Source organism: Paralichthys olivaceus, chromosome 22 (assembly GCF_024713975.1).
Source record: "Paralichthys olivaceus isolate ysfri-2021 chromosome 22, ASM2471397v2, whole genome shotgun sequence".
Taxonomy (NCBI): Eukaryota; Metazoa; Chordata; class Actinopteri; order Pleuronectiformes; family Paralichthyidae; genus Paralichthys; species Paralichthys olivaceus.
In genome coordinates, this window is record NC_091114.1 from 6,467,708 (window position 1) to 6,493,573 (window position 25,866).

Consider the following 25,866-nt stretch of genomic DNA (forward strand, 5'->3'; position numbering starts at 1 on the left):
TAACCCACCCCCGCATCTGTCTTTTTCGTCAGAGGATGTAAGAGTTGTGTGTGTGTGTGTGTGTGTGTGTGTGTGTGTGTGTGTGTGTGTGTGTGTGTGTGTGTGTGTGTGTGTGTGTGTGTGCCATTCCAAAAAGGGCGGCAGGGGTGTGTGTGTGTGTGTGAGAGAGAGAGAGAGAGAGAGAGAGAGGAGGTAGCTCACACAGGGACAGACAGATGCTGAAGGATAAAGATGTGGAGCTGAAATCTATCACCTGTGAGGCGGCCAAGGGTGCCATGGTCTGACACCCGCCCACATCCTCACACAAACACACACACACACACACACACACACACACACACCCAGTGTACCACCCTCGGTGTGAATTTCATTCCCATCAGGGTGCATGTTTTCCTGTCTGAGTTCTTTCCACTGCATGGGTCTGTTCTGGTCTGTGTGTGTATTGTACACTTAACCCTCATGCTACATATGATGTTAACTATGCACTTTCTATAATTGCCTATGTTTACATCTACTGTGTACATGCAGTGTGAAAGTGATGTGCATGTCTGTTTTTTGTGTACGTGCGTGCGTGTGTGTGTGTGTGTGTGTCTGGCAGCTGGAGCAGACTGCAGTGAGAGTCACCAGGGAGAAGATGCAGTTATGAAAAAGAGTTGAAGGTCGGCGCAGTAAATGAGGTCAGCCTGAATAAATGAGCACTAATAAACACACACATAGCAGCCAAGGGTGTATATTATCTGTCTGTCTATCTATCTATCTGTCTGTCTGTCTATCTATCTATCTATCTATCTATCTGTCTATCTATCTGTCTGTCTGTCTATCTATCTATCTATCTGTCTATCTATCTGTCTATGTATCTATCTATCTATCTATCTGTCTATCTATCTGTCTATCTATCTATCTATCTATCTATCTGTCTATCTATCTATCTATCTATCTATCTATCTATCTGTCTGTCTGTCTGTCTTTATCTCTACTCATCCACCCAGTGCCGATGAAGACATGTCAGTGGTGCGTTCAGTTATTCAGCAGATCAGATGTAGGTGTTTCCTTATAGCACTTCACTTTTTAAAAAACTGAGTCATCTCCTGCACAAGCTTTCACGCAGATTCCCAGACAGAGCTAGAGGTTTTGTTTTTTCGTGCCAGCTCCACCTCTGAACCGCCGCTGTCTCTGAACTAGTCTGCCTTCCTCCACCACATTTAGCTCTGTCATGGGCCCTGCCAAGGTTTCCAGAGGTCAGCGTACAACAACCAGCTCCATCTCTGCTCTCTTCCACTCTTTTTTTTGTCTTTCTTTCTTTCTTTCTCTCTCCTTGTCCAGCTCTATAAAACCTCCCTGCTGTATTTGTTTCTCGTTTGGATTCTCTAACCTTCAATTAGGTTTCTTGTTGGAGGCATGCTGTAATTTTGCAACGCAGAGGAAACCTCTACACTTCTTTAAATAATACTTGCGGACGATCCTCCAGCCAGACAATCCTGGTTTTAGCCCCTGTCAATTCAGTCACCTGTGCTGCTGAGGTGCTCTTCAGCAAGACACTGAATCCGTGCCAGCTGCACGTCTGCTCCTCTTGTAGACGTGACTTTCCTCTAATAGTTTTTAGTATCCTGTCTCTCTGTGCCTCCCCTGTCTCACTTTCATTTATTTCCTCTCCCTCCCTGGCTGTGCAGGAACAGCAGGAGGTGTTTGGTGCATCAGGTTTTTTTTCCACCGCTCTGTTGTTTTTATGGGAAATATTTTCAATGAAAGATATTACGGCTCTCTTCCTCTCTTTGTTTGTATCTCGCTTCACCGTGTGTTGGCTGTGTACACTTTGGGGGAAGTGACGGATTGCTTCACAAAAGTATTGCATGCGGTGGTGGAAGCCAAGTAAGGACAGAGGCCTTTGCGCTGAATGAGTCACACTATTTGGTCCTTTAAATCACAAAATCTGAATAATTCAATAGAATGTGATGTTTTGTGTCAGTTTATGTCAGTAAAAACATTTCCATGCTCCAGCAAAATACGATGATTTAGAATTGCTCCTCCATTTGGTTGGGCGACGATCAAAACCAACGGAAAAAAATCATCAAAACTAGAGAAGCAGAAGCCAGATCCTGACTTTTGAGCTGCTTTCAGATGTGCACTGAAGTGAACAAGAGAAAATGTTGCCAGTACATTCTCCTGAACGTTTCCATCCAGCCTCCTGGTACAATTTCCGGAAAATGACGGAGTGAGCCCACGTGAGGATACAGCGGGAAAATGTCCAGAGAATTCCCATTCTCGATGACGTTCCTAACAAGGAGCGGACATGAACCTGGAAGAATTCAAATATCTCAGGATGAAAAAGAGATTTGTGAGCTTTTGGTGATAAAGGGCCGACAGCCGTGTTGATGAGCTATAAACTAAAAGTGTTTTCCGCTGCGGAATTTATATGACACGCCCTGCCGCCTGCATGCTCTACCCAGATTCCACCACTCGCCTGAATGTTCTGGAAATGTTTCTGTTAATGTGAACTAGAATCTCCCACTGCCTTCTGCTTATTGTCTGAAAACAGCTCAAGATCGATACCACTCTCATGTCTACGTGCTGCTTATGGATCAGATTGAGGAAGAGTTAGCGTCTGAAAACACTTTTATTCTCGACTGTGGGTCAAGCTCCAAAAATGCTAGCTGCTATATTTCCCATAATGCCTTTCTCTATAGCCAGTCTCAGCCCAGGATGAGCCTGATGTCACCACAATGACGTGATCAGGGCTTTTCTGGATTTCATTTTCAAACCTTCCTCCAGAGCTAGACAAGTTCTGATTCAAGTATGAAGCAGTCCCTGGTCTATCAGTGTATTCTACATGTATTGTAGTCTGAATCATGCACTCTGTCTACCACATGGGGGCAGCACAGCCACAGTATTGGTAGTCTTCCAAACACAATTTCAGATATGATTCTCTCTTTTTCTGTGTTGTCAGTGTTCCCAGGGCCCCAGCGTAAACACTGGTGTATGTGTGTGTGTGGCCCTCAGCAGGAGCCTGTCACCCAGCTCGTCCTGCACATCATCAAGCTGATCGGCCCACTTTGAAGTGCTGGATGCTGGGACTCACACACACACACACACACACACACACACACACACACACACACACACACAGAAAGGGGAATCTTTTTGTTTAGTCTGGGTTGCAGACATATGAGGTGAGTCCAGTCTAATGATCATGGGTGTCACCATGATTCTTCTCTCTTGGTCTCTTTCCCTCATTACTATGTTTTGAAATGTGCTACAGTTACCCACAGTGTAAATGTGTAACTGCACTTTAAAATAAAACCATAATATTCCTTTAGGGTTTCCATGGAGATGTGATGTGATACTCTCATACTCATGCCTTACATACCTCATAGGGCTGAGGTTCTTAAGGGAGGTATTTAAGGTTCTTTACTGTGTTATTTGTGTTGTAAAATTCCAAACATAGATTCCCATTAATTTGACAGTGCTGTAAACAGGAAAAGCTGAACAGATAACTGCAGACACCTCAGAGCCGAGGCACTCAGAGTGTGAGCTGGTCTGGGCATCGGGTTCAGGGACATTTAGTGTTTGTGTACGATGTGTACGATCTGCTCTCTGGTGTTAGTTAGTTATTTATACAACTTATTTATACAACTGCCGTACCTGTCTACCTACGTACTTGTTGCACTGTTATACTGTATGTCTTATATGCTTTATTCCTTGAATGGTGTTTTTGTCATGATCTATCTATCTATCAATCAATTTATTTATCAATTTATTTATCTATCGGTCTATGCTTTGTTATTTTATTTTATTTTGTCATGATCTATCTATCCATCTTTCTATTTATCAATCTATTTATCAATCTATCTATCAATCTTTCTATCTATCTAGCCAATCCTCTTCCAGTGCCACTTGTAATGCCCAGTATATCCATTGGGGGCGCTCTTGCTCTTCCGTCGTGGAGTTGAGCGCGTTGCTGTGCGTTGACAGGGGTGAGTTGAGGAGGGGGGGGGGGGGGGGTTGTACTGCTTCTTCTTCGTCGTTTTAAATTGAGGCAGAACAGACCTCCGGGGAGTCCAGAGGTCCGAGTCTGTGAACCCCGGAGAGGAGGAGGAGAGAGGAGGCGCATGAAGGGGCTCCACACCCCCCCCCCCCCAGCCCCAGCCCCACAATAAAAAAAAAGGAAGAAATGCGCTCCTGCCAGTCTGAGGATGGAGGATTTGTCCCCCCCTCCCTTCTCTCCATTCATCCACGTCCCCCTTTTTCCCCTCCTCCTCCTCCTCCCTCTCTCCAACGAGCCAGTCGCTGTGTCAATGCGCTGCGAGCGTCAGGACCAGTCAGACCTGCGGGACTGCGAGGCGCGCACACGGATGAGATAACGCGCTTTTTTTTTGTTACTGCGAAAACCATCCAGCTCACCGAGCGACGCACGACACCACCGGCACAGACCGATGCGCACAATCTTTGCGTTTCTTTCCAAGTTTCACGTCGGCCTTTGTGCGGCACCATCGCAGTGGAGACGCTTTTCTAGCGCTTTGGTTTGTTGCTCTCTCAGTTTCCTTGCGCGCATCGATCCTTGGATTTATCGTCGATTTTAATTTGGACCCTTATTTGTTTTTGTGTGTGTGTTTTTTTGTTGTTTAATTCTCAATAAGAAGGATTTGCGGATTTACCACCCCGAGCGAAGAAGGATAAAATGCGCACGGACTGAAACCCACCGAGCATCAACACGTATTTGAGGATGGAGCTGTGGACACGAGTGACATCGTTTCCTTTTTAAACCCTTTCACCTCCACGGGTTGTTTTTTTTTTTGCGTGATCGTGACACACACGAGACAATAAACCTCTCCCACTCCACACTGCTTATGTCGGGACGTGGATCATCTTGCGAGGGAACAAGGTAATGGGAGAGAAATCGCGCAGAGTCTGTGCAGAGAACAAGGGAACATTGTTCGGGGAGAGACAATCAAGGCGCACGGAGAGGCAGTAGGAATAGCGCCTGCTGGGTGGCGGTACCTCTCAGAAAAGAATCCATACAGTGGAGTTATATTTGTGCTTTGCAAGAAAATAAAACACAAAGGACTATTGATTGCTGGGAAAGTCATGGCACTGAAATAGTTTTTTTTTTGGAGACGCGGACGCACGGATTGGACAAGTTTCTCCTGCACATTTGCGAGCGTGTTTTTGTGCATTTCGATGAATTTTGGATGCACGGCAGCCTCCGCTCTCTGACTGTCTCTACCTACAAGCCTGGCTCGGCTGTGCCCGCTGTGTCTCAGAGTCTCCCCGCGGCAGCAGCAGCAGCAGCGCAGAACACAGAGAAACAACCCTCGGCTTCTGTTCTTTATCTGTTATTCTTTTTAAATGGGGCTACGTAGGCTGGGTGTCGGGGTTGAGATGGCGAGTCGAGGGAGTGGGAATGGTTTGGGGATCCTGCTGGTTTTCTTACTGGATTTACTGGGGACGACGGCCAGCAACATGGAGCCCATCTACTGGAATTCCCTGAACGAAAGGTAAGAGCAGCTCCCACATGCAGCCTCTTCCTTTTCTTTTTCTTTTTTTGATCGGTTGCCTCATTTGCAGGTTTGAACTCGAGGGAAGGAAGCTGAAATAATTAGTTTGAAGTGCATGTGCGCGACTCGTGCAGCCGAGGATGGGATTTAGACATTTAATGAAGGTTGCTCGGAGTGACTTTTAGCATGGAATAGAAAACACAACAAAGTTAGAGAGGCCTGCAGCAGACAACCCCCAGAATATCTTTTTATTATGATAATTTGGTCAGTTTCTCTTCTCCACCATTATTAAGTTTATTAGTTGAAGCCAGTGTGATCTGATGAACACACAAACACACACCTGCTTACACACACAGACACACACACCTTGATGAGCTGCTCTGCTCCACAGCTGCTGTGAGTTTGCCAAACTCGCATTGATTACTGTTGATAATCCAGCCTCACTTCTTCTGAACGGTAAAGTCCCTGTAAACTGTGTGTGTGTGTGTGTGTGTGTGTGTGTGTCAGGTAATAAAGATGTGTGATGCTCTAAATTGCTGTAGCTAGATGACCTTGATTGAAATCCAGTCCCCCCCCCCCCCCCCTGCAGGCCTCTCCCAACACCCTGTGAGCCCACTTGGCCACGACTCATTAGCATTTTTCTCCCTCTGTCCTCTGGAGAAGGTGTCAGGCATTAGCCGAGGAAATGTCATTTTAAACACCTCTCGGCTGTCCACCACTTTTCTCACACCTCTGCCAATTTTTTTCTCTGTTTCTGAATGGACCCAACGCCTGGTGGCGGTGGGAGCAGAGGAGGGGGCTTGTATGCTGGAGAAAGAGAATGTTAAAGTGATTTTTACAAACCCTGACTGCAATTTGTGGACGATAGTGATATTTTCAGCTTGATTGTCAAATCCTTAATTCACCTTTCCTTTCACGACCTTTCCCGTATTGTTGATTTTAAAAAGAATAAATTGTGGCACTTCCTGTACCTGGGTCACACCCACGCCACCGGCTTTACCAGAGACCTACAGGTTTTTAATGTGTCCGTGTCGGCTCGAGGCTATGGCCTGCCCGGTTTCACCCCTCTCCACAGATGTGACTGTGCGTGGGCCCCTGCTGTGGAGCCAGGCATGAAGCCCTTAATGAGGGCTTATTGTCAGCAGTGGGTGGATTCACCCAACGGGGAGCAGGACACGGGAGGGTAATTTTCACTGAGAAGCTAACAGCCGAGGCTTTTGGGGCCTTACAGGTGAATCCACGCCATTGTCTCCTAATGGAGTTTGGTGTTAGGTGGGTGTCGGGGCTTAGTGAATGGGCCTGGCTGGTAATTAGAGGGGTGGTGGCTTTGACGCCAGACTCTGTCGTCATTTTCTCAGATTCTCTCACTCGTACATTGAAAATACAAAGCCTTATTGTATACTATGAAGCTTATTCATAGTTAATCAGCTTAGTCATTCCTCCAGTTCCTTTTTCTTGGCCCTTTTACACACTTTCATGTATTTGTTTCTTCTTGCTCTCCACACAACAAGAGCTCCAGCGGCCTCAGGGCAAAGTAGGTTTGGGCCCTGGGCTGAAATAGGATCCCATGCTCGTTCAAATCCTGCACATCCTCCATGGACGCTGTCCAGAGCCCACCCACATCTGGTTTGTTCTTCTGAAATGAGGTGAAAAGTTTGCAGAAGCGGTTGTCTGAATCAATCAGGTGCCGAGCGCATGTATGGTTCACATCTCGTCTGTGTAGCAAATGGAGTGTCACGTTGTTAACCTCCAGACCTCCGCTGCATGTGCAGCTTTGAAGTTCAGACCGTCCACCTGCAGCCGCCCTCCACCTCTCCTCCTCCCATCGTTCCTTCCACCTCCGTGAGCAATCTCCAGCTCCCTCAACTCTTCACCCTCGCACCTTCCTCTCACGCCGCCCCTCATTTCTCTCTTGTCCTCCTCTGCTTCCATCCCTCTCATGCCTCACGTCACCTTCTGTCTGTCTCCATCTCTACCTCAGTCCATCTCCCCACACCCGCCTCCTCCGGCGCGGTGAACAGACGTAGCAAATTGGAAACATGTGTCACATCCAGCCACTAATTATGGCCCTACAGCAGCCGCTGATGCTCCCAGAGATGTGTAGAGGTGAGGAGGAATAACAGGCACCCATGGGTGTAGTGGAGAACGCAGACATCTCCCAATACATATCAAACAAAACGATCTGGCTGACGTAAGTTACAGTAAAAAATACTATTTTAAGAGCTTCTTCAAATGCTGCACCCACCCTTTTATTGACTGCTCCATCAGCTGAAATCACTGTTCCTGAAAGAAAAGGAACATAAACAGAGAGAGGTGGCAGGAGGGGAAAGAGAAACAGGAGTGGGGGGTAGAGACTGTCCTAACCCTACGTAAATCAATACAAGTTAAGACTTAAGTGCCAATACAGGTTCTACTTGAGGAAGAGAGAACTGAACCAGAACAGTCACCTTGGGGAGAACGACACCCCCCTCCCTCCCTCCCTCCCCCATTATCCTTATCTCAGCATCTGCTATTATTGGCCTTACACGGCCGCCCTAATGAAAGATCGAATCTTACATTACCGCTCAGGAGTCTGGGGGTGGGGCGGTGAAGGTGAGAATGGAGGGGACGCCGGGGGGGCAGGTGACCCACACACCTGGGTTCACACTGCGAGTCGCACTGGTGGACAAACACACGCAGAAAATGGAATAAGTGGAGAGAACGTTGGCCCGGGCCACTTTTTCTGATCGCAGCATATGGAGTTTTGTAGGTTTTGGCCCTTTTGCAAGCTCGATTTCAGCGTCTGTTCTTAAGGCCAAAGCCTCCCATTCACCCCTCCCTCTGCTCTCAGTCCCTCTTTTCCTCTCTTCCTCTCTTTCCATACTTCAGTAAACGGCTGTAGATTATTGTAAACGGCTGCCGAGGGTGGGCGTCTCTGCACTCGGCGCTCGCGGTGACTTGTAATACAACTATTCCCCCTAAGATCCACATTAAAATTTAATCCCCCCCTTCCCGTTTCTCAATAATTCATTAATCGCTGGCTAATTGGCGCCGGATAAAAGACTAGCTAACTAGGCTAAGTGTTTCGACTACAAAAAAAAAAGAAAAAAATCACTGGAAATGTTCTTGGTGAGGGCATTCTGGGACTGGAGAGTGGAATAAGTGTTAGTAGGTCAAAAGAGGTGCCATATACCAAAGGAGCAACATTTTATAACCCGTTTATCGGTTGTTTGTATGTTTGAAACACACAGCCAGTTTCACGTAGGTAGGTAAACCCACACCCACCCACCCCGCCACCTACACGTACAGTGCATGTGAAGCCTTTGCAGGCCGCGTGGACAAGCGAGCAGGCGCCTCGTAAGCTCTTCACGCATCCCCCGGGCAAATGATTAGAGAATATCCACCGGGTAGTTTTATTTAAATGTGTATTTTTTAGGGACGAGCGCGTGTAGGAACAAGAGGAGGAGGAAGAGAAGGGACGAATATGAACCATATATTGCTTGTTTGAGCTGCCTGTTAAAGCAAGTGCCCCTCACCCACCCTCACTCCCACCCGTCTGTCTCCCTCTTTCTCTTCCTCCCCTCGTGTGTATGTAAGTTTATGAGCTGAGAGCAACAGGAGCTGTGAAAAAGAGGTTTCAGCTGATGTGGCAGAATGGAAAGGCCACAGAAAGGAGAGGGGACCCGAGCCGGCTGCATTCTCCTCTGTTCTCCTCTTTTCTCTTCTTTTCTCTTCCTTTCTTTCCTGCAGATGGACACAGGTATGCAGCTGGACTGTGAAAATACAGACATGCGAACAGACAGGTCTATTCCAGCAGCCGCACGTTCTTAACAGATGTCTGCACACATAAACGAGCCTCGGGGGTCTTGACCTCCCCTCCCATCTCTGTCGGACACGTGTGTTAAGAGTGTGTGGGCCCTAATGTATCTCCTGCGTTGCATGTGCAAGTGAGCATTAAACACACACTGCTACCACTAGACAGTAAACAGGGGAGGGCAGATGTGTGCGCACACAAATTGACACACACGGGAGAGGTGAGGAAATTGGCAGGCGTCACGGACTGTTGTTCCACTCGGAATTCATTCATTATTTTATCACTCGATTATAAGTTTATTTGGCAGGGGCAGTGCACATTCATCAACATCATAACAACTATAAAGCGGTGTTGTAAATATGCTGGGGTTGGCTAAAGAACTAATTTACTTCCCCTGGCCCTTGGGCTTTAGAAGTGACTTTGGGATTTTGGTAATGGTTAAAAGTGCTGATGATTAGGATGAAGGAGATTAAAAGCGTGCGGCTGGTTCTGTGTGTTGCAGAACATGCAGAAACAAGCAACTCTCTTCCCTCGAAACAGCCATCGCACACACACATACACAGCGGTAGTGGTGGTAACAGTAATCCAGGCCGTGGGGCTGAAGGGGGTCACATGTGTCCCAGCATCACTGGGCAGATTGCCCTGGGTGGCTGAACCCAGAGCCCCTTAGCAAAGCCAACCAACACACACACACACACACACACACACACTGGCCTCTCATTAGCTTGCTTCACAGCACACCCTGCCTAAGCAGGATCATCCAATCCTCCTGGCAGCATTTGGACTGGGCCAGGTCAATCCTCCTCCCTTGGGTGACACAGAGAAGCAGACTGGCGTACTATAAAAGTGTATGTGGACTCTTTTGGCCTTAGGAGTGTGCAATATGGGAGCAACCTCTGCCACGCTGTTCATCACCTCCTCTATCCATTCCTTTGCTCGCCCTCCAGTCTCTTTGCTCTGCATCACGAGAGTCCCAGCTTTCCCGCCTCTACCGCTCTGCACATCTCCACAATATTGGGATGGGCTCATATAGCTACTGTGGCTTCGGCGTCCTTCCAGATGAATGGGATAGCTGTAGGAGGGAGTTGACGCTGCTGTCATTTCGTGTGTGTATGTGAGTGTGTGGATTCTGGTTTGTGACAGAGGATGCGCTGGTATGTGTGTGTCTGTGCCTTGAATACTAAACTGTGTGTCAAGATCTCCAAGCTCTAAGCCGTTCGAGTATGTCAAGTGAAAAACAAATCCTCCAAACCGAACCGTTTTTTGGGTGTAATTAAGTCCTAAAGTCTTTTTTACTCAAAACAAATGTGCCACGAGCATGCCACTGTAGTATGATTATTTTAGCCCGTCTCCAATACAAATGAACTTGTTTCAAGTATTTGCAGCTTTTTGCATTATCCTCCAGATACAGAACATTGTTGATAAAAGTAAATTTCAAGTGGAAACAAGTTGATAAATTCCAGAAATATCGATTCTAGGACAGAAATGAATGGATAGGAATAGAATTTTTAGCAGTGTGTGTTTCCAGTTCCCACTCCTTTCACCTTAAGCAACGTCAAGGAGGAGTCCTCGTTTGCATAGCACATACACACGGCTATGCAGAACTTGTAGAATGCAAAACTTAAGTCAAATATTGTGTCCTCTTATGTCCCAGTAACTTCCCCTGCAGCCAGAAATCATTCCAGCTTTCAGCCTTTACGTCCTGACACTTTGATCAGCGTTGAAACACCGTCACTCTAGCCCGCCCCGTCCATGCCAGTGGACCTCAACACAATGCTTTGATGGGACACAGGCCTGACTCAATGTTAGAGAGAGAGGGAGAGAGTGTGTGTGTCTTCACAAGAGAGACAAATGAGAAGCTACGCTGACGGACAGCTGTGCCTCGTCAAATGTGAAGTTTTGGCAAACATCTTCGACCGATATGAGCAAGAGGGCAGCGAGAGAAGAAGTGGGTGCTGTTAGGGCGAGATGAGGGAGAGATAGAGGGGGAGACGGGAAGAGAAACAAAAGGCCTGAAAGATGGCGACGGGAGGCGAGCTAAAAGAGAGATGGATGGTTTTCGGGAGCATGGCCGGGTTTGACAGTGGCACTGGCTGATGTGACGAGGCCCAGTCAGAGAGTGACTGATGATCTGTAGGTCACCGCCGTGACTAGCTGCTTCCTGCTCACATACAGAAGAGCCGGCCCCTCATTGCTCATTACTGACACGTCCCATAATATTTATCCCTGTGAAGTCCAGCATGAAACCTGGTAAGCTTTAAAGGAATGCATAGACTTTTTGCGCAGAGTGAGCTCTTTGATCAACTTAGTGCAGAGCAGTTAGGAGACTGGCAGCTGTTTCCTCTCTCCGTACTTGCTGCACTTAATATAATAAGATGAGATGCTGCAACTACACAGTGCTTAAACTTGGGCTCACAGCAGCAAAATGGAGCCAACTCATAATAATAATAATATACTTTATTTGTATTGCTCCTTTCATACAATAAATGCAGGCAAGACAGTTTAAGTGCCCCTTGTTTTTTTTAAAACGTGTGCCATAAGCTGTTCGGTTAAGTTGAGGTGTGATAGGTGTGGCCTGGAAGGATCCACCCACCCCGTTTCTAGAGGAGGAAAAGACGCATTTGACGACCGTGTTTTAAGGAGCCTTTGCAATGTGAACAGTTGCAAATGCAGCCTCTGAAGGATGCAGTCCTTGAATTAAGACACAGCTGTTGTCTCCCACCACAGTATCTCCTCCTTTAATTTTCCAAAAAAGAATATGAAAAGAGACAGTACAGTGTATTTGTGTCGTGCTTGTTTTTTTAAAGCGAGCTGGCCTTCTGGTGTATTGTCAAATGTAGTCTGCCCTGTAACACCGTTCCAAAACCGGCATTCATGGCTACACTCTTCTTTTCTTTGTGCCATTGAAGCCGAGGAGGAATTTGGTCTTACTGCGTCACGACAGAAATAACAAAAATACATCGTCAAACAACAAAAATGGACTCATAAATGCAAGATTCGTAGCCCGTAGCTGCATCTGCAAGCAACGAGCATTTGGGTTTTCTTGTAGTTTTCTTTAAATATCTCATATTACATTTATATTTTTGGCATAAGAAGCTTTTATCCAGAGATTTGCAGAAACACACAGAGCCGCTAAAGTAAGCATACATGAATCACCCTGCCTGCAAGGAGCCTGGCAACAAAGCAGAGCAAACTATTCACTCGCTCGGCTACAAAAAAGATACATGACTTTTATTTGTGCGGTGGGAGTGGTGGGAGGGGGAGCGGATCCTCTGGCTGTTGCCGTAGATGTTTGGTCTCTTGTGTGGGAGATATGGAGACCTGTTACTCCAAAGCATCTTAGCTTTAAGATAATCTTTACCCATTGACTTACGATTGGTCAGAGATGATCCTAATGCTAAGAGGCTTTGGTGGGGAACCCTGTCCTGCTCTGCCCCGCTGCAGTAACAGCCAGTCATCTCGAAACTTGGCTTATTAATAAACGAACACATTTATTACCCCATCTGAGCACACAGGCCCACTTCTCTACCTCTGATCCTTTGTTATATTCTCCGTGCCCAACTCTCGGCACCTTGATTATTTTTCCAGGCTTCTCGCTTTCGTCTCCTCAGATGTGTGTGCACGCGCGGGCGTGCACGTATGCATAGTTCTAATTAGGAGTTAAAAGACTGTACAGCGAAAATAGTCCATCTGGCTTTGGCATTAGCCATCGTTGTTACGGTCTATGGGGAAACTGACCTTGGCTAACAGCGCAGGGAAAAATCATGCTCCATTTCCTGGGTTCTGCATTAAATATAATTTAAGTAGGATTGACATGCAAGATTAACATGGGAAAAATAGACAGAATACTGATAAACTGAAAGAAGTTGTTCATAGGTCGTAGCCTCAAGTATAATGCCTCAGCCTCAGACCCCCAGAGTCAGTCTGTGACTTTCTATCAAAAGACATAAATGTATATAATTGGGTATGTACAGATAATTAGTTATCAATCTATTCATTCACCCTCAGAGGCAAAGTTCAACATTGTGAACCAACTCCATCACTCTCTAATCAAAGCTGAAATTTTCATTAAAATTTTGCAGAGGAATTGGAGCCAGCAAGTGATCTGAGCTTAGCATAAAGACTGGAAGCAGAGGGGAACTGTTAGCCTGGCTCTCTGCAAAGGAAAAAAAATCTCCCTATTGCCCTGAAAAGCCAGCTTACACAAACACTGCACTTGAACAGAAATATCAACAACTAGCACTAATAAATAGGTTGTTAGTTAGCTTAGCTCTGTAATTAATGCCACTACACTGTTGATTTTCTCATTTTAAAACAGCCTGTGCAACAGACTCTCCTCCTAAACACCGGCTGGCAGGTGGTCAAGCAGATCATCTGTTAATCGGAAGGTAATGGTTTGATTCCAGTCCGCATTTCAAAGTGCCCTTAGGCAAGAAGTGGAACCCCCTAATGGCTGTGCCGTGTGTGTGTGCATATACATACATATATATGAGAGAGAGAGGCTCTGTATGAATGCGACTGGTAGTGTCAAGTTCTTTGAGTGGTCGTTAAAGACAAGAAAAGCACTATGTAAATGTAGTCCACTTAGCATTTACTGTGCCCACAAGTGGCAATTAAAGGATAATCGTAAGTGTAAGTAACAGAAGCAGAGAAGAAACATAAAGTTGAAAGTTAGCATCATAAAGTCAGCCAACTGGCCCAGTTATATGTATTTAAGTTGGCTTACATTAGCTAACTAATGGTCATTGCAAATCAAGACAGGCTGTAGCAACAAAAGCACCAAGCAAGGGCTCATATTATTGTCGAGAAGAAAATTCACTTTCTTTTCAAAGTTTCAACATGTCACTTTGACTTCAGCTGAAGAGTTGCATTCTTCTCTTGGATGGAGGAAAGCATGCAGCCTCCTGGGTTTATGAAGCTCTCAAAGCTTCAGTGGTTAGACTCAAAAGTTCATGGTTGTCAAACTAAAACAAGGCTGTTTATCCCACTTCCCGAAACGTTCCTTCAGCAAATAAGTTCTTCAACCTGAAGTGATGATTTAAAACTATTGGAAAAGCTACAGACCACAGAGACGGGGGAGTCACAGACAGCTTCAGCATGCCTTCTTCCCCCTAAGTGCAATATCTTGCAAACATAACCCTAACATATAGCTCAATATAAAATCTAGCATGAAAATATGTGTTCATTTGACCTGGGTGTGAAAACTGATTGAATCCATTCCGATTGCAGACAAAAGCAACATGTTAGCGGGTGTTAGTGGGTTTTTACCCGTGGAATAGGGGCTTAAGATCAAAACACCTTACCAACCTTTAAGGAACGAGTACAAATTAAACGCCGTCTCCTTTTTTTTTGCAGCGCATGGATTTCAGTGCAGTGCTTTGTTGTCTAGGACAAGATCTATCTTGTATAGAGCGAGTGAAGTGGACTGTTGTTGCCCCCTCCACATGCCATCATCTGATACCCCAGTGCTGGCTATAGGACACTAAACACTACACGACAATACTCCGCAGCTCTCTGGCTTCACCCTGTCTCTCTTGCCTTTGTCCTCATGTCTTGCAGTCAACATTAACACACACCAGCGTTCACATCCGTGGGCATACACACATCCAGGCCTGCATGGACACAGTGGAGAGCTTGTATATACACACACATACTCATGCATGCACAGATGAAAAATGTTATTGCTCCCAGTGCTGGAAAAAATCCAAGTGGAGGGGTAGAGTTTCTTCCCTCCCCACTCCCTCTCGTTCTCACTCCCCGTCGGTAGCATATCCCTCACTCCTTCCCGTTCCCCTCCTTCCTCCCATAACTTCGCCCTCCTCCCTCTGCTCCCTGCGAACAAAAGCTCCCCCCCCCACACCTTCTCAGCGCTTCCACTGAAAGCCCTCACACTCACTCGGCTCGCTGGCTTCGCGCTCTCCCACACGCACTCTTACCCCTCTCGTCGTCTGCAAAAACCAGTCCACTTCTCCGCGCTAATCCCCCCCTTCATTTCATTTGTCTTTTCTTTCACTCGCTCCCTCTTTGCCTGGCTTACCACCAGTGTAAATTTCCTTCCCTACATATCCAAGCTGTTATCATGTTACAGCTAGTTGGCAGGCAGTAAAAATTATTCCCTCTTCTTCTTCTTTTCTTTTTTTTTTGAAATTGCTCTCCTCTTTTTCTGTTTTTTTCTCATCAACAGCCTCTTTTGTCTCTGTCCTTCTTTGTGGGTGGTTTTTGATGTGCAGTGTCTCTAGTTTCTCCTCATTCACTCATCAACGTCCTGCAGTAAATAGGTCCTCTGTAGTGACGACAGGATGAATAATCGTGATTGCCTATCACTGCTGTGTCAAAGTAATTTGGGAGAGACTGTGAACCAGAGCACACGCACACGCGCACACACACACACACACACACGCACACACACACACACACGTTTGCATTAGCAGATGTACCACTCCCTCAAAATTCTCTGGAAATCAAGAAGTCTTTCCTCATTAGCTGCCCCATCTTCTAACCTCCCTTCCTAAAATCTTTCTCCCTGTCGTTCTTTTCTCTTCTCTGTATCAGTCTTGCTCTCCATTGGAGTGCAGCTGTATTGCAGGTCCCCAGCCACAGGAGGGGGGAAAAAACAGATGGAGTGCCCTCCTTTCTTTCTTCCTTTCTTTCTTTCATCCTTCCTTTCTTTCTTCTCTCTCTCCCTCCTTCCCCACAAAGAAAATCAAGCCCGAAGAATGCTGGTGTGTAGGGAGGCAGGCGGTGGGGGTGGGTGGTGGTGGGGGACAAAAGCCTCCCTTTGTAGACAGTCCCCCTCTTGTGTTCTTTGGTTTTCAGTTGATGGATGGGTGGCACGGCTGTGGGTCACCGTGCCGCATATACGCAGCCACGTACCTTGTTGTTGGATATGCGGGAATGCATATTTGTGTGTGATGCTTATTTCCGTTACGTGGCGCTGATAACCCTCTGGCTGTGTGGTCTTTGGGTTTTGAAGACAGTGTGTCTGTCCCTAGCTCACACACACACATGGTGTTTGTGTTTACTTCCCTATTTTGTGTGCTGCGGCAAAGCCACTGGTCCCACTCAGGCCTAGCCCATCTGGAGCCTGAGTCCTGGGTGGCCAGTGTGTGTGTGTGTGTGTGTGTGTGTGTATGTGTGTGGCGGGTGTGTACACAGCTGAGCGTTGCAACATGTCCAGTTTCTAAGGTGTGTTTACTCTGGCACTTGGAAAAATCATGCACAATTATCCGATTTCTCAAACGCCTCGATCCTGCAGCCAAATAACGGCTCTATCTTCATGCCCGAGTGCTGCAAATCAGCTGTATTTTTTGGAAGTTATCTCTTTTTGCTTTCTCCTTATGTTTCCTCTTAAATTTAATCACTCTTGTGATGGGCGAGCTAACTCTATTATGGTGGTACTTAGCTAGGACAAAAGAATTCACTCAAGGTCTTGTTTAAGTGCTCCTGTACCCCCCTGATGCCCTTGCATGCTGAATAGAGTGAGTTTTATGTGTGTGGTGCCTGTTTGTGTGCGAGTATGATTGTGTGGATGTCAGGCATGCGTCATGCGTGGGTGCATGCGCTTGTGTACATGCCCTGCGTGGGTTTGTATACACCCCCCCCCACCCCTCCACCCTGCTGCTTACCACCACCACCCCTCCATGGCCGCATTAAGCATTATTTGCAAAACAACACAATCATGCGAGACAAAGCACGGTTCCTGTGCGAGCGTGTAAAGAGAGCGGCGAAAACAACGCAAAGCTGGCCTGTACCTCTTGACCCTATCGAGGGGGGGGGGGTGGTGGTGATGATGAGGCAGTGTGTTGAGGTGGTGGTGGTGGGGGGGTTGTAAACCAGGGGAGAGATAATCCCTCCAGTCATGGCAGCCCCCCTCCCCTCCTCCCTTTGCTCAGGCTCTAACGTGGCGCGCTGGGCTGTCAATCACTCAACAAAGCTGTCTGTAAGGGGATTATGAACCCGTGGACCCTCCCTCCGCTGCCTCACCCCACTCCTTTTCTCCTCCGAATGCCTTTTCCCCTCCTCTCTCTCTCTCTCTCTCTCTCTCTCTCCCTCATCCTCTCCCCATTCGGCCTTCCCTCTCTTTCTCCTAGGCCCTCTCTCACATCCCGCCCCTAGTTTTCCACCTTCAAACCTGCCCGTCACTTCCCTCGTCCACTCACGACAAAGTGCGTCTGTCTCCCGACACTTTTTCTTCTTTGCTTTGCTGTTTGCGGCTTAGTTTATCTTCAGCTTTCCACCCGTCCTCTCTCTGTCCTCTGTAAGCCCTGTTTCTCTCTCTCTCTCTCTCTCTCTCTCTCTCTCTCAAGCCATTCTTGCTCTTTCTCTATCTTTCCGTCCCACCCGTGTGTTATTTCTCACCTAGACAAGGGACAGGTTATTCTGTGTGTATCTCTGTGTGTCTGTGTGTGGTGACAGGTGTCCCAAAACTTGCGCAATCGCGATTATTCCGACAGATAAATATGGCAAATCGAGGCTCTAATCAGTCGGACACATATGCAATCCAAAAGATCCTAAATTGCAGAAACCCCCCCGAAAATGCTCGCCATTGTGACCTTTGCACTCGCAAAACACACACACACACACCAAGCTGTCATCCGGCTAAATGTCACCTCTCCTATAAATGTGATGCACAGCCCCCAGTCCTATCTTATCTCTGCGTCCTTACACTCAACCACTGCTTCCGTCGGCTCTCGCAGGTGGTGACAGAAACCCCTCCTCCCGCCGTCACCCTCCATTAATTTCCCGTTTTTCCCCCGCCGACAATCTCTCCATCTATCTGTCTGTTAAATGTCTGTTAAGCTTAAACGTCTGTCAGCGCTCGGACGAGCTTTCACTCTTCACCTCCCCTAACAGGTTCGCCCACCTGTGGTCCCGTCTTATCTCTCGCTGTCTCCTTTTGTTTTTACAATTCCCTCACTCTCTCTCTCTCCACTTTGCATGCGCCACACTCTCTCTGCTCCCCGATAGTCCGACCAGTTTGGCCAGCAGGTCACGCTACGTTGCAGGACGTCAACTGGTTAATCTGCTTCAATCCTGTGAATAATCACACAGCTTTAGAAGGAGAGCGAGAGAAATAAAGATTTGTCTTTGTTAGTTGTGAAGGGAGATTTAAGGGTCAAGGTTTTTGCAGATTCGCACCACTTTTAATTAAAGTTCTGCTTTAATGCAGGTTGCGATTGAGTGTTTTTAGATCAATTTTTCTGTTCATTTATTTCTTTATATAAAAAAATCCTTCTATAGACCTGAGCACCTTTTTTGGATCATCATCCCGTTGTATTCTGCTAAAAACAGTAGTGCTTTTATTGAATTATTGAATTTTGTTACAGGCAAAAAAAATCCTTTTCCAATTTCACTCCCTTTTTTTCCAATCATAATTCTCATTTGAGTTTATCCACAAGTGTTTTTCATGGCTGGATGTAGAGTTCTTGTTAACAATAATAACCCTGAAGGAGGCTATGATGCAAAGAGACTTCAATTTGAAAGAAAAAAAAACTGAGAGTTTGAGAGATGCTGAGATTTAACAACCATTTATTTCACCATTAAGTGAACGAGATTAGAAAACGACGCGGAGTGAAAGTGAGGGAGAAGGGAGAGAGAGAGAGACGTAATGTGGGTGACAGGGTTGTTATCTCGCAGGCGGCTGATGGTTTTAACAGCTGCATTATCTTGTGTATCTCGTATTGGATTAAGCGTCATTCTCTTGCATGCGTCGCACTCTGATTGACGCTCTGATTAAAGACATCCACTGGCAGAGATGCAGAGACCGGGGGGGGAGAGAGAGAAAGGAAGAAGGAGGGTAGTCGGGGGGAAAAGGGGAATGAGGAGCAGTACTTGAACTGGGCTGGTACCCACTTTTAGAGAGTTGGTGTCTGCACATTTTCCAGATATTTTCATATACCACGTCCCGCCTCTTGCATGCTCTACCCAGGTGCTACCCCTAACCGGAATGTTCTTGACATTTTCCCGTTGCTCTGAATGCGTCTGACCCCGACAGTCACCTGCTGCGTTCTTCATATGTGAATGTCTGTACAAGTCTGGACCTAATTTTCCAGCCCCCCTCCAGTGTTCATGTCTGAGTTTAGTTACTGCAGTTGTTCTGATGTGTTTTTATTTTATGGGTGTGGAAAGTCAGGCCATGCTGCCACACTTTGAATATTTTTGAAGAGAGTTCACCTTGAGGACAGGAGCTGTGCCGGTTGACAAAAGGTGCTGTAGAACCTGTTGTCTGCAGCTCAACAGCTTGCCGTAGATGTTTCTGTTCCTATAGCGACACTTGCTAGAAAGAATCTGGTAACTAAATAGCATACATGTTGGTATGCAGACCTGTTTTTATTGAAGAGTAGACAGTAAACCTGTCTTGCACTAAACTGATGCGTCAAAACACGAGTGGCTGAGCTGTTAACTCGAGTGAAAAGCATGTGTTACTTTTCTAGCTTCTTACTGAATCTCTGTGGTTTGGGGTTTACCTTCCTTTAGGGTTTATTGATCATCAGAGCTGCTCTACTTATTCAAACTGAGCATTTCCTTCTGCTGCTACTTCACTTGAAACCTATTCCACCAGCAAACCGACAGGAGACTTATTGTGAAGCAGCTTTGGGGAAGAAGCAGTGTAGTACTAAAAACAATGAGCTGTGAATTTGAATAATTGTATTAAATTATTTTTATAATTCAGGGAGAAGACAGGATTTTATAGGACGCACAAAGATACTTAGAATGACTCATTTACACCTTCAAATTAATAAGTCTTGTGCATGTTTTGTTGCCACGATCGCTCCATGGTATGAGTAGCGGCAGCTTTGTCACTCCACCTTAAGTGCTGGTGGGGGAAAGAGAGGGAGCTAACAAAGGCGGAGGGAGGAGAGAGGGTTACGAATATTTAAAAAAAAAAAAAAAAGGAAGGTGGGAGATGAAATGTGTCATAGCTCTTATTAGAAACTGCGACTCTGATCTGTTTGGTCTCATCTCACACCTCAGCCAGAGAACGCAGCTTTCTCTCCCACTTCTTTCCTTACCTACCCACCCCTGTTCCCTCCCTATTACTCTCTCCCCCACTCTTTCCAAATCTCTCCCTCTCACCATCCGCTTTCCCTCTGTCGCACTTGTATCTACCTCTCTGTTTCTCACTCATTCTCTCCATCATACCCTGCAGTCTCTCACTAGCAAAAAAAAAACTTCTCATGCTCAGTTTGGTGCGCAGCCTGTCAAGCTTGCTTTGAACACACACACACACACACACACACACACATACACACACGCGGGCATATACAGCCATAACTCCAGCATACAGCCAAGGGAATAATAGAATCAAGGAATACTCTGAGATAAAGCGGAGAAGTGGGGGAATAAAAGGATAAAGCAGACTGAGAGGGATAGAGAGCTTCATATTATTAATTTAGCTGGAGAAAAAGAAAAAGAGGGAATTTCTTTGAACCCCCCCCCATCACCGCTGCTTCCACAGTGTTCTTTAGTGGCACACAATGGAGAGATTGGAGCAGGAGGATGGGGGGGAAACAGAGAGGTAGAGATAATCCATCCTGCTGTATAAACCGTGGAGTTAACTGTTTCATATCAGCTTGGCCTGCTTTTATTCCTCCGTCATCGTGCCTCTTGATCTAATTTCCTCCCATCTCAAGCTTTCATTTACTCCATCTTTTTCTCTTTCTTCCAGCCCTCCTCCCTCCGTCTTCATCTCCATCCTCCCATCCCTCCCGTAGCTCCTCCATCTACCTCTCTGTGGGCTCTCTCCCTAATCCCCCCAACATTTTTTCCAGACCTATACACTAGAATAAACCTGCCCACATCACATGCAGCCAAGTGTGTGTGTGTGTGTGTGTGTGTGTGTGTGTGTGTGTGTGTGTGTGTGTGTGTGTGTGTGTGTGTGTGTGTGTGTCTGCACACACACAGCTTTTTTGTGTCCTATATGTAAGCATCACATTGCCAGCGCGTGACTTCTGTGCGTGGTTGAGAGTGTATGTTCGCGGTTGGCAGCTCACTTGCCCGTCAAATTTGGCAAAATATCTCCTCATCTGGCAAAGGAAGAAGGAAGGGCATCCCATAGCGAGGGATTACACCGATTTACACACACACACACACACACACACTTATTGGCACATAGTTGCACATTAAGAAATGCAAAGCCCCATGCTTTCCAGCCACACACAGGCTTATTTGGGGTGGCTCACTCATTCATACACCAGGATATCAGTTTTCTGTAAATTTATTAGCAAGTATCATGAGCTGAAAAAGTTTCAAGAGAGGGCCCAGTCACTCAAAGGGAAAATAAACGCTTGGAAATGCACCCCGTCTCTCTGCTCGATGCTTAATATGCTGGAGAAAGGGTAAATATTTTCTGTCCACACGCAGAAAGAAGTCAACTCTTCTTTATGTTGCTATAAACCGAGCTGTCTCAGCAGGATGTGTCTGGTGTGTTTTGAAGCAGCATTCTAGCCTCCCTGCCCAACAAGAAGTAAAATGCCAATGAAATGCATTTCTATAATGGGCCTGCTGACAGTGCAGCAGCTACAAGCAACTGGGAGGAAACGCTCTCCTGAAGCCTGTTACTGTAAAGTGTTTCTTTGTCTCAGAGGAGAGGTGCAGGGACCTGGAAGAGCAGAGGGGAGAAGGTGGAGGTAGCCAGACCCAGCACTTTGTCTCGAGTTAAATCCATACTGCTACGTTTTTTGTTTAAACGAATCCCTGAACAATCTCTGTCCACACGGGCATTTCGGCTCCTATTCAGATTTAATCAACATCAGAAGTTGCGGCAGGTAAGCAAAGACAACAAGGTCAGCAACTCTTGATAACTGCCGTTGCATTCTACACTGGTGGCTGAAGCCAGTGACGGGGTCAAGTGTGTTTACGTCACAGTTTCCAAATGTCTCTGTTTCTACAAGTCCAGACTGAACATAGCCCCGGAGTTTTCAAACTAAAACCATCCTTCTCCATTTTAGCAGTTTAGCAGTGTGGACACCGGGTGTATCCATTGAGTTGATGCGTTTTCAAACGAAAGCGTGGTAGTGTGGATGTAGCCTGAACTTGATTGATAGGTGTGCTTGACCCTTAGCACCTTGTGAGTAATCCAACAAGTCACTTTCTCACCTTATATTTAGTCCCTTCTGTGTCTGCTTCACACACACACACACACACACATTTTCAGACAGGCCCTAGATGGAAACCTAATTCTGTCTCTTCTTTCTCTCCTTTTCAAAAACCTCCCAATTACAGCTACTCCATTTTCCACCACCCTTCCTCGCTCTCCTTCCCTCCCCCTCGCTCCTTTCTTAACGAGCAATCTCGTTAATGTCAGCGCGGCTCTTTCTCTCTCATTCTTTCTCTCATTCAGGATTTTGGCCAACACAGACAGAAAGAGAGAGCGATGAAGAAGCAGAGGTAGAGAAGTCAGAGCTCGGCTGAAAGGACAAGTGGCGGGTGAGAGAGGTTGAGGGAAGGCAGAGAGGGTGTGGGAAGAGAGAAGCCAGAGCCTCCATAATAATGGCCAGACAAGTGTGTGAGATTACTGCCCTGGTTTCAGGGGGGACATAATTATATGCTGCACCGCCTGTCAGAAAGAGTGAGATGAGGGCGGCTGTATTTAGAGATGCACCACTGAGAGACTGGTGAGGCGAAGGTGATGACTAAATCTGCACCACAGCCTGGGTGTGTGTGTGTCTGTGTGTGTGTGTGCGAGTGGATTCGCGGGATGACTGATGTTAAGCCATTGAATGCAGTAAATTATTCAGATGCTTCATGCGTGGAAACATTATAATTCCATGTCTGGGTGTGAATTACCCTCCGTTTTACCCCCAGGCACATATCTCACTCTTGCCCAAGGCCTTCTGGGAGATTAAGGGGAGTAAATACTATGGAAGCTGGACCAGCATGTTAATCACATGGAGTGGCCAGATATATCTCCCAGCAGGATGTGACCAACTCTCGTCTGCTCCAAATGGAGTCGGTCTGAGTCCATCTCGCTGCTCCTCATCTGTGTCCCCCGCTCAAACCTGGCATTGACGTCCAATCACAAGCGGACCGCTCCAAGTATGTCGGTTCACATGTGGCGTCAGAATCCCTCTTCATGAATATCTCGACCGGTTATGATCCGATGTCAGCAAATCAATGAAATTACTCATTTCAAATTGTAAATAGATTGAAAATCGATATGCAGCATCATTGTGGTTGTGGCCACAAATAAGTCAACGTGTGTAAAAGTGTAAAAATATTTTCCTTTTGAGGAGGTCTGCTGGGTAGACGATCCTTCAGTGACATGGACAGCAATATTCTCAATAGTCTGAATAACACACTGTCATGTAAAAAGAATTTTCTGATTACCTTTAGCTGAACTAGATCATACTCCAACATGTTGAGTATTCTGACCTTAGTCGCTTTATGTAGACATGAATGCCTCTTATCACATTAAAACGACCATCAGAGCTTTCAACATACCCTTTGTGTAAAAAAAGAGTTCTTTCAGAATTATAACGTAAACACCCAAAATGATGTAACTGTAGCATCATATATTAAAGTATTCCAGGGGATTTTCAGCAGGATTCTGGAGGGAGAGAGCTTAGAAAATCTGAACGGAAAATCAATAAGTCATGCTCTCAAACTGAAAGATCTAAGTCTTGAATAAAGATAGGAAAAAGAAAGACATCACCTGCATTTTGTAAACCAAAAGATTCATCTCAATAATTGATGAGTTTATCAGAAAGGAAAATAATTCCAAGTAACAGCCATAATGAGATATTTATTTCCATGCCCTTGCCACACTGGAGTAGAAAAGCAAATTTTCTCTGTGCATTCATGTAAAGCAGCTGACAGCTGACTACCAGCCCTAAAATGATACTGAAAACAATATAGGTGCTAAATCAATACTTTCAGTAAGAGTAACGGTTTCAGAAACAATACTTTTCAACAGCTTTTTTATTATTTCCATGGGAAATGAACCATATCAATTGTTGACATTAGTAGGCCTGAGCAATACAAATATAAATAAGTACAAAATTCTTCACATATTTGCATAATAAAAACGTAAACCCTATGGATTCAGCATCACAGCACTTCAGGATATGCTTTTAAAATCAGTCTTCAGAGTGGAAACAATTACCACAGACTTTTCAGCCCATACCCTGCTTCTGTAATACCTGCAGTACCGTGATCCCCACCTGCGCATACATCCTGTTTTATGGCCGTTCATTAGTGGCTGTTGAAAATACATTCAGGGAGATGGACTGGAACAAACCACTGACTCGTGTCAACACGACAAGGAGCGGGAAAATGGGTTCACCAAACATGTACCGTTGCAACACGAGACATTAACACATCACAGATACCTCACGGCAGAGCTTCCATTTAATCTGCAGCCGGCGGTTAGTCTTGATGCTCTCCTCCAGTCATATTTAAACTTTAAAGATTCGCCTCACAAAGTCTGTTTCCTCCTCGTCGCCTACTGGAGCTGGGGTTTGGTTTTGGATTGGTTTGCATGGGTGTGTGTGTGTGGGTTGGCGAGTGTTGGGTGTGAGTGGGAGGTGAACTAGCATGCAGCATTAGTTCTGCTTGAGCTGATGTGTTAATTAGCCAGCCGGGTGCATAGATAATTAATGAGAATCATGATTAATGACTATACAGTACGCACGGCTAAGGCGGAACGCGTCTTTCTGATAAGGCGGAAGGATGAGAAGGATCACTGGCTATTCACCCTCTGCTGAGTGCCCGTCAGGGGGGGTGTGTGTGTGTGTGTGTGTGTGTGGCATGTTTGCCTGTAAGTGTTTGCACATGTGGGTATGTGTATCTAACCGTTGTGTGTGTTGCCAAGCGTGGGCGTTGACAGCAGTGTGAGTTAGCAGACCTGGCATTCAGTAGGCCTAATAACAGACTGCAGCAGGTCAGGGGGGCATTTAACACTTCTAAACACACTGGCAGAGCGGCCCACTGATGCCAGATCAGAAGGAAGACCTCACACACCGATCAACAGTGAAATGACTGACGTCAAAGTTGGTCTGTCATTGTTCAGCATTCTTTCTCGAGATGCATTTCTCTTTTATTTCTCACAGGAAAATGTCCTTATTATGAAGTGATTTTTTTTTTCTTAATTAAATCCACACATCCAGATACAATCTTCCAGTGCAGCAATTCACTTAATTCACCTTTTTTCCAAAATTGAGTAGGTTTTCTTGACTCTAGGATAAGATAAAATCCAAGACACTGAAAAATTATATAAATATTTTACAATATAATATTTTGACAAAACGAGAAATCTGTCGACAGATCTCTGCGCTCTGAGGAAACTTGATGGGAATATCTAATTTATAAGACTAAATGATAAATCAGAAACATAACAGAAGGGTTATTCAGAAATATACTGTTTATAAGCATCCATGGCAACTATATATAATACTATGAAATGTATTTAACAACGTTGAGTCCCTGTGGTCCCAGGGCTGCAATTCCATCAAATCAGTTCCCACTAAGGAGATATAAAATATTAAATTATTGAAGCTGTTTGCATTAACTGAGTTTGCATATCAAGCATTGTTTAGTCGTATTTGTGTATTTACTTTCACAGTGTGGTCATACTAGATGAGC

At 45.9% G+C, this 25,866-nt stretch overlaps 1 protein-coding gene across 1 annotated transcript in view; it reads left to right on the forward strand.

The window, feature by feature from the left end:
* Nucleotides 1–4,270: 4,270 nt before the first annotated feature.
* efnb3b (ephrin-B3b) overlaps nt 4,271–25,866 on the forward strand; it is a 74,431-nt gene continuing 52,835 nt past the window's right edge. Inside the window, exon 1 of the mRNA XM_069518514.1 lies at nt 4,271–5,492. Within this exon, the coding sequence (XP_069374615.1) occupies nt 5,344–5,492 (149 nt within the window). The 5' untranslated portion in view covers nt 4,271–5,343. The remainder of the gene's footprint in view (nt 5,493–25,866) is intronic.